The following is a 9,249-nucleotide window of genomic DNA, read 5'->3' as shown; positions in this document are numbered from 1 at the left end:
CTGTTGTGCATTGTGGCAGGTGTACAGTTAGGAAAGTGATAGTTTTTCAATTTGGTGTTCAGTACACAAGGAACAATGTACAAAGAGGAGATAGATGTATGCATCGTAGGTAGTGATATGCTATGCTATTTAAAAAATAACTGGGGAAGTAGCAAATTAATCAAATTTTAAAATCTAGTTTTGCCATTAGAGTTGCTTCAGGTCCTCTCATGCTGGCTACATCTGCTCATCTTCATAGGAATTTCCCAAGTGGAGCTTTGCACTCTGAAAGTGACTGTGCTCTAATGGCAAGATTGTAGCCTGTGTTTAATGTGCATTCATTGCTGCTACATGACATTGATTATTAATAGAAGTTGTGTGTGCACGTGGGTGGTGAAATTCATCCCATTCCCTTCACCAAACTTCCTGTGAAGACTTCTCTAGTCTTTGGAATAATTAACACTTCCCCTTCACTATCGCTGTTCTAGTTAACAGGCTCACACAGTGATTGTAACTCCATGTCCTTTGACAAGTTTTGGGCACGTGTGTCTCCAGAAACGTAGAATCCAGGCCCTACACCCCAGCAAGTCCTCTTTCCCCTTCTTCCCAAAGGGTCAGATTCTCTGGACGACTCTTCATACTTGTGCAGACTTTACCTTTGAAAAACTTCATGTTGATGCAATGAAATTGCCCATGTATCTCTATACTACACTGTAGTTTGCAGCATATGCATGCCTTATACTCTGTAAGATACACAGGTACAGAGTTAGAGTTTAACCTGTGTGTGCTGTAGTCTTAAAAAGGGGGGAAAAATTAGCTTCACTGTAGGTCTTAAGTACTGTGAACAGGACTCTGGTAGTTATTTTTTAGAGCATACATTTAAACGTTGGTTCAAACTGGTTATTTTAGCTCTTATTCTTGCACAGTATAAGTATTCACAGTTGCAGCATATTTTTGTTGCAGTCCAAGTGCCATCTTTATTATATCGGCATTGTAATCTAAGACTTTCAGCATTGGCAAAGTGTGTGATATTTTAAAGCTGTACTGCTTGGATATAGAACTGAGTACCTGAGGCTATGGTTTCAACACAGTATATTTAATGATAGCTTATTTAAACTGAGACCTGTCAAGAAAAGTATTTCAGTATTAATGTAGAAGTTATCCAAGGAATCTGAAGCAGTCCCGCCCCATGCATGTTTGTGTAGAAAGTCCCTGAGTTGAGTTTAAATAAGTTGTTTCACAGCATTATAAAAATAGGTTAACCAAGCTTGAATTAATAGAAAGTTTTTTCATGTGTAGTGAATATGGTTGAAAATCATTCTAATCAATACAGATATTTTTAACAGAGTAGATTTTTAAGCATAAACATTAATTTTCTCCAAATGAATGCGAGTGGGTCACTTACAGCATTTATTAGACTAAAGAGTTAATATTGAAAAGGTAAAGGCTGTGATTTGAATTACTTGGTAATAGTGCTCTGATCAATATACGGGTAATCTATTCAAATATTTGTTCACATCTTTATCTGATTAAGCATGTTGAGATGTGAATGTATCCTTAAGTCAGTGGCTATTTTAATTCTCTGTAAACTTGTTCTAAAATGTACTTTTAAACCTGAAAAATACTTTGGGAGGGTCTTGCTGATGAAAGCTCTTTCACAGTTGCCATTGAGTTCAAAGTGTTGTGTTCTATCCCTGGAAATAGAATACAAGTTTCTGTATATTTCTAATAGTTCTAAGAATTGTTTGGCTAAACTTCAAACTTTTTTTTTTTTTGACTTGCTATTTTCTTTATCTAGTTACTATTGCTGCATGGGTGCCGCATTGTCTAAGAGTGCATTAGCTTGAAGGCAGTAATGTGAACAAAATAAAATAATCTTGACCACATTAGATTTACCTGTCAAAGGAGGCTTTAAAATATCGTGTAGTTTAGAGTAATAAATTACTGAAGCAGTTGTCAGTCTCTTAAAGAGCCAGTTTTTTGACAGCATTACTTCTAAATCTATAGCTTAGTGGCTTCTGGCATTTTGGTCAAAGATTTCAGAAGCTATAATTTACCAGGAAACCCCATTATTACAATCGCACTTAGATAAAATATCTGTTGTATAATCCAGCAAATTTATTAGTCCTTCATTGGGGTACCATTCTCACCTTACAACAGAACATTGTGTTACAATTAAAATGGAAAGAATATTTGTTGTGCTGGTTTTTGACCACATGTTAATAATTGTTATGGTCATCATTTGGAAACAACTTCTAACCTGATTAATTTAGAAAAGGAAGCATGACAGCAGAGTTAATAAAGCCTTTGAGAGTTGTTCTTTCAACTACCAGCCATTTAAAGAAAATCCATCTAGCATATGATCAGCGGATCATATACACGTCCCCCTCTTGGATATACATAAGGTAAATTAATCAGTTTGCATGGTGAGCTGCCTGCTCTATTACCATTATCCTACAAGAGGAATTATGTTTCTAAATTTTTATTGGAGTATTTTTTTCAGAACTTACTATTATGTGTATAGGTACCCAAAGGAATTGAAACAAATTTAAAAAAATGTAACTAAGGAACTTGGGGTTCTGGTGTATTGAAAGGCCTGGGGGAAAAGAAAGAGAAATGTATTATATATCAGTGATGGTTTTCTTTGGAACACTTAGCAAAGGTGCCTCCAAATCTCTCTCTTTGTTGAGGTTGGTTTCTTTTAACCTTTGGAATATGACAGGGTTATCACCTAGAATTAAATTCTTGTGCTCCCTTAATTATGTATATCTTTTCTTTAACAAACCTTAAAAAAAGATTTCAGATGTTACAAGTCTAATTAAAGAGACAGACAAAGCACAGTTTATACTGTAGATTTTTTCTGCAGTTCAATTAATCAGCATGTTTTCTCTTTTAATTAAAACCATTTTAGTAAATTAAAGCCCACAGCAAAACACATATATAATTTGTTTGTAATTAGCTCTTAATTGGTGGTAGTTGAAGCTTAGCACCCTTGGTTTCTTTCTTCATGATTGCCATTTTATTAGCAGCCAGTCATTAATTAATCTTTTTTTCTAATTAGCTTATAAAACTGTTGATGGCACATTATTGTAAATGTGATTTTAAGTTCAAAGCTTGTTAATAAGCTTTCTTACTTAGAAGAACAGAGATAAAGAAATTGCTGAAAACAGTACTACAGTTCTTTTTTTTAAAAGTGCCTTTTTTATAAGGAGACTGTGTAAAGCATCTAACAGCTTATGGTTAATTTTTTAATGCTGTATTTTCTGTATGAATGGAAGAAGTTTCTTGCATACAAATGTTTAAATCTAGAAAAGAGCTTAAATATTACAACGTTTCTGTCCTTGCTATGTTACTGTGTCGTCTGAATATAATTTGATGTTTTAATACCCAGCATAAAAACAACAAAGGTATTACAAACTATTTTACAGCGAAAGTTGAGCACATCATTGAACGCAGACAATTTTCACTGCAAAATCCACTCAATATTCTTGTTTGCTTTATATATTTTATATAAGTCAGCAGTGGATAACATTCCATAACATAAAAGGAGAAAATCATTGCTAAAGGCAAGCCTGAAATAACTAGATTCATATTTGATGAGAAACTGTAATACAGTATTAAAAGGCTGTTTGGCTTCTCTGGTATGACCATGGGATGCTTCGGGACCTGTTTGAATGTAGATGTTTTGTAAAAGCCTCTTGGTTTAGCATTTTGTACCTCACCTAAATATGACATTTCTGGAGCAGTTCTTGAATCCATCTCATTATAGAGAGTTTGTATTTTACGACATGACTTCTCATTTAATGAAGGATCTTCGCTGCATAATATTCCAAGCTAAATATCTGAAGGTTTTTGGAAAGTTTTCTGAAAGTTACAGTAAATGTCTGTTACTGCTCAGTAAAAATGTTTTCTCTTTTTCTGCCTGAACTTTACAGTACTATTTTAACTTCAGCCATTTCTCTGCTTGTTTTAAAAGTGCTTTATGATGCTGTGCAAGAAACACTAGAAAGGGATAGCTGACAACGAAAAAATTAAAAATTGGATAAAAAGTAAATGAATAATGTCATATTACTAAAAAGATGAGAGGCTAATTTGTGCCGACTTTTTGCTAATTTTGTTCAAGCCTCAAAATGAGGAGCTGTCACCCGTTCTGTGTAGCACTGATGACAGTGCCAATGATCCATGAAATAAGCTGCCGCTGGCTTTGTTCTGATAAGAATGAACAAATCTGCACAATGTACGGCTCCCAGAATCTCATTTTCATACTTGCATGCAGGCTAAAAGAAATAAGCTGTTTGCAGGCTTGATTAATCAGACATTTGAGGGTTTTTTGTCTCTTTGATCTCTTTCGTCTCCTAGGTAACTTGCTTGACATTAATGTTGAGCTTGAGTAAAGACAATCAGGAATTGTAGACCGAACTGATATAAAAATTAAAGACCTTAACACTTTAAGTACTCCAGTAATGGTTCCGCTTTACTTCAGAAAACATCTGTTTTCATTTAATTAAAGAACAAAAGAGAATAGCATAAATATTTTTCATGGGGACCTGTTATTCCATAAAAAGTTAAAGTCTGATAATTGGTATTTTTAAATAAGTGCCTTGAAACCGTTCAGAAAGAAGAGATGCTTCAGAAATACTGCAAGGTAACAATTTCAGATGAGCAAAGAAAAATTATGACACATAATGGCTCAGAAGTTTGCATTTATGCTACGTTACGGTCCTAAAGGAAGATATTTGAAACAATTATCAGTGAACTTTGAAAATGGAAGGATTTTTGCCACATAGAAACTAAGTTGATTAAAAAGTTTGTCTTAAAAAATCTATACTATGTTACAAGGATGAACCATTATATCTACTTTACTACCCAATATGATTTACACACTTTAAACCTGTAAAATTGAAAGGAATTAAAAAAAAATGTCGCAGTGCGTTTGCTTGAGGTTATGCAGACGCTTTTACAAATCTTCCAAGTGGCTGTAAAGATGAATGCCTCAAGGGTCTAGCCAGGGCCCTGCTTTTCCAACCAGCTAAAGCCCTTATCTTAAATCCAAGCAAAGTACCATTAATCTTTTTGAAAGACCTTTTATGGCTTTTAATATATCCCAAATTAGAACATTTTACACCCTTGGTTCCTGAAATATGGTGATAAAAAGCCTTTAGAGCTTAATTTTCCTTACTGCGTGCTCTGACCAATTTGCAGTTCTTTGTGATAATGTTTAGACACCTTAATTAAAATGCAGCAAAATATTGGGTGTTCTATATGGAAAATGCTGATACTTTGCCTACACAAGAAATTGTTGTGTATATTTTTATTCATGTTTTCTTACTTCTTACAACATTGTATTTTATTGAGTTATCTGATGACCTGAAATGTTTTTTTTAATGTTAAACCCTTTGCCAAGCTTTTATGGAATTCTTTGGGGAGGGGAAGTGAAGATGTACGTCTGGGTGTGGGTGGGAGCAGATGATGCTTAAGCTGAATAAAATGTTTTTGAATGCTTATACATAACACTTGTTTTCATGTTTTGCAAACTGGGTTTTATGTAGCCCATAAGCGATAACATAATGCTGCAGAGTGTTTTCCTCCCATCCTTCCAGATCCACTATGGAGGATCTTCTTGTCCCATAATTTTCAAAGATGCAAGGATTCTCATTCAGCCTTCCAAGAAATATGGAGTAAAAGATGTTGGGTTTTTTCCAGATATTTGTACGGACCTCAGTTATATATTGGCTTGTCTATTAATATCAAAGCCCTGCTTGAATGCACTATATTTCAAGGCAATAACTAGAAGGATTAATACCCATGGCAAAATACAATCCAGAGGTGACATATTTAAATACACAGCTCTTCTTGTCAGTTAAATCATCTGGTTTGCTCTGTTTGAGGTTAAAATGGTTTTATTTTTTCATGCACATACCTATTGTTGCATTTAAATCTATTGTGCATCTGCTTTTCTGATGTATCTTCAAGATTGTGCTAGTTCTGATTATTTGTAAATGTACCTAGGATTTAGGTTGCTAGGATTTTTTTTTATAGCAAAGTATGTCAAGATTTGTAGTTGTGCTTAAATGGCTGCATGTTGACAATTGAAAGAGAGAAAATCTTTGCAACTAACTTCAGATTTTAGAGTGCAGGTGTCAGTATATTGAATTGCTGGTTTGTATAATATGTTGGATTGTATTTTATTAACAGCCAGGCAAGAATTTAATCATAGTGTTAATGATGCAAATGATTAAGTACTTTTAAATACTGACTTTTAGTGTATCAGGAAGACTCCATAAAGACATCCGTGGCACAAACTCATGCTAAAACTAGATTAGAGAGAAGTTTTGGTTTTGTTATGGGTGCTTAATTCTTGCTTTACAGCTGTTGTTATGACAGTGCCGATTAGTCTCAAGGGCTAGAACCCTTTTGTGCTAGGAGTGCTCAGCAATCAACCAGGCCAGTTCCTGCCTCAAAGAGCTCACAGTCTAGGTTTATCACAAAATATGACAGGTAGGTAAAATAGTGGTGCAGAGTGGAGATTTAAAAGGAGCATATTCTGTGTAATAAGAAACAGTTTCAATCCACTACCTGTCTAATTTATCAGGTGCTGCTGTTGTTACACAGTCAGCGATAAAATGCAGGTACCAGTACTATGTCATATGTAATCATTGTGCAATAGCCAGCTTTCCTTGTAAGTTTAGATGTGAAAACACTGCACTCTTTGGGCTTAGCCCTGTAGTTTTACATGGGTAGGTTCCCACCATCCCCTGCCCCAAAAGTGTAAATGGTAGCTCAGTTCATGTATGACAGCAGTTGGCCTTGAACATTACCTGGACCCTTACACTCACTCATTCCTCTCTTTGATTTTATATGGAAAAGTGCCAGGGCAGTGTTTATGAAGATGTTCATTGACTTGACTTTTTGGTCAGGCTCAGGGTATAATTGTAGCAGGACATAGACAGTTGAGTGAATACCCCAATGTTTTTAAGGCAATTTTGGTGAAATAAGTTCTCCCAGACAACTATACTAAAAGAGCATAGGTTTTGAGAGTGCAGTTTTTTTCATTTTATATTTGTATTCTCTCTACTTATGCACAGATATCACAAAATCCATCTAGTGAACAGAACTTAAGGAGCATTCAGTACAGGATTGGAAACGATGAGAATAATTTTCTGATTGTATTTCAGAATTGTTATTGTCTAGCAGTTCCCACTTTGGGTGATCTTACATTCTGGTCTCCTTTCAGTTCTCAGTTAGAGACTAAGTTTGTGTGGCATTCAGCTTCTAGTCTGCCAGAAGCTTATTTGAATATCATGCAAGTTTATTAAAAATTAATAACCTAACAGCCATTGCATTATCTTAACATATATCCCATGTTCTCTCAAAATACATTGTTTAAGTTGCTTTGTGTAAAATGTGATCATGGTTGAACAGTATGCAATATCTGCAGGGCTGTTCAACTGGGAGCACATGAAGTGTTAAGTTGCAGCCCAAATCCCCCCACCCCAACTCCCCTGGCTCTCACCTGGCTGTTGCTGCCTCTCATTGATTTGGCTGCAATAGTAGTTCTGGACTCCAGCTCTTCCTCCTGGCTGCCATTTCCTGTCCTTCTCGCCCCAGGAGGCAGGGCAGTCTGATTCGGTGCTGGGAGCTGAGGGTGAGGCCGGGCTGTGTCGAATGGGGGATCTAAAAGGGCTGGAGATCTTGCCCATGTGGGGCAGCAGTGCAGGGGGGTGCATCTGTGTACTCTGGTGATCTGTCCAGCGTATGGCCTTTGGGGACTTAGAAGTTGGATAGGCCTGATCTACAGGACTGCAGTAATGGAGAACTAGAAGCAAAGAGTGTTTTGACAATGGGTACAATGTAATTTTCTAAATTAACACTTTGACCAGCGCCGTTGAAGCTACTCTTCCTGAAAAAGGTGTTATAAAAGGTTTTAAGGTGTGCTCAGGAATTTGGTCTCTTTTCATTTAGAAGATATAATATTGCCCATTAGTGATGAGCAGGGAAGTTGGTTCATTAATCTTCGACAGAGTTTTGACTACTGCAGTGGCACTTCTCCAGAATGCTAGGTTTTCCTCTTCTAGTGTATTGATAAGGCCTGATGTTGCTTATCTTATTGAAAAATCTGAGATCATAGGTTCATCTGTCTAATAACATTCAGTGCTTCAAGCATTTCATTATTCAGTGATTAAAAATAAAAATGCATATTTTTTTTTCTAGTATTTGGCTCTAAACTCTTCCACATTACCAACATTTTTCTCTGTGTTTGTGGCTTGAAGATATAATTTTCATTCTTTAATGAGATGCATCAGGAACTAATACCAGGTGGTGGCAGGTGCCCTAGTAATGACAAGTACAGAAGCTATTCCCCATTGCCCTTCTCATGGACTTTTTTTTAAGAGTAGTTAATTTACATCTAGTCTATTTTGTAAAAGATAATCAGGTGTGATTGTATAGAAAATCTTAATATTTAGTAAGAGCCCAATACATCACTGCTCTTTTTTCCCTAACTTCCTTAACTCTGTTGTCTTTTGGGTTGATAAGGGTCTGCAGGTGGGGACAAGTTTCACTTATTTTTCGTTTTGGACAGAAAAACAAGGACTAAATGAACATTTGTTACAGAAGTTAGATCTCTCCCTGGAAAAATCTCATTCTGCTTAGTCTTTAGGGTACATCTGTCTTTAATACCCAAAAGACATCAAAACCCCTGTTGGCTGTTAAGAAATAATCTAACGCTGAGCAATGCATTGGTAGGCCTGGTGTTTGATGTGAACCATTTGCCTTTATTGACTGCCTTTTTTTTGTTCTTCCTCACTACTTTTTAGCTGGGTGTGAAAATTGCCAAGGCTGTAGCTTGTCGCAACTTTGTAAAAGCCAAGCAGGAAACAGAAGCTTCCCAGGAAGCTCGGAAAAAGAAGAAGCTTGCATGGGGGTATGCTGGCTTTAATACTATATTCAAGATCTGAGAGTATATTGGTGTTAGACACATATAATACTCTCAGCACCTGTGTCCTTACTTCAGATGGGTTTATACTAATCTTTTAATCTTAATACTTGTTTAGTTTGACCTTGACTTTTTTTTTTCCTGAGTGGGGTAGCAGACTAAATATAGTCTTTACTAATACTGATATATTGTCAAAATGTTTATAATAATCCTCTTGTAATTAGAAGAGTATTTAAAAACTGAATTTTGATTGTTATGGCAGTTAAATATAATTAATTGAAAACTTCCAACTATATACTGTAATGGATCCTAATGTGTTTTTTTTTTTTTTTTTT

General features: G+C 35.7%; 1 protein-coding gene across 2 annotated transcripts in view; it reads left to right on the top strand.

Moving 5' to 3' along the window:
• Positions 1-9,249, top strand: part of FAM204A (family with sequence similarity 204 member A) — a 26,632-nt gene that overhangs the window by 15,270 nt on the left and 2,113 nt on the right. For both annotated transcript variants that reach the window (XM_019502901.1, XM_019502902.1), the window contains exon 7: positions 8,796-8,902. In XM_019502901.1, coding sequence (XP_019358446.1) covers positions 8,796-8,902 — 107 coding nt within the window. The remainder of the gene's footprint in view (positions 1-8,795; positions 8,903-9,249) is intronic.

This window comes from Gavialis gangeticus, unplaced genomic scaffold, assembly GCF_001723915.1.
Source record: "Gavialis gangeticus isolate Ggan-Ray unplaced genomic scaffold, GavGan_comp1, whole genome shotgun sequence".
Taxonomy (NCBI): Eukaryota; Metazoa; Chordata; order Crocodylia; family Gavialidae; genus Gavialis; species Gavialis gangeticus.
The sequence above is the reverse complement of the archived record's forward strand: the minus strand, read 5'-3'. Positions and strand labels throughout refer to the sequence as shown.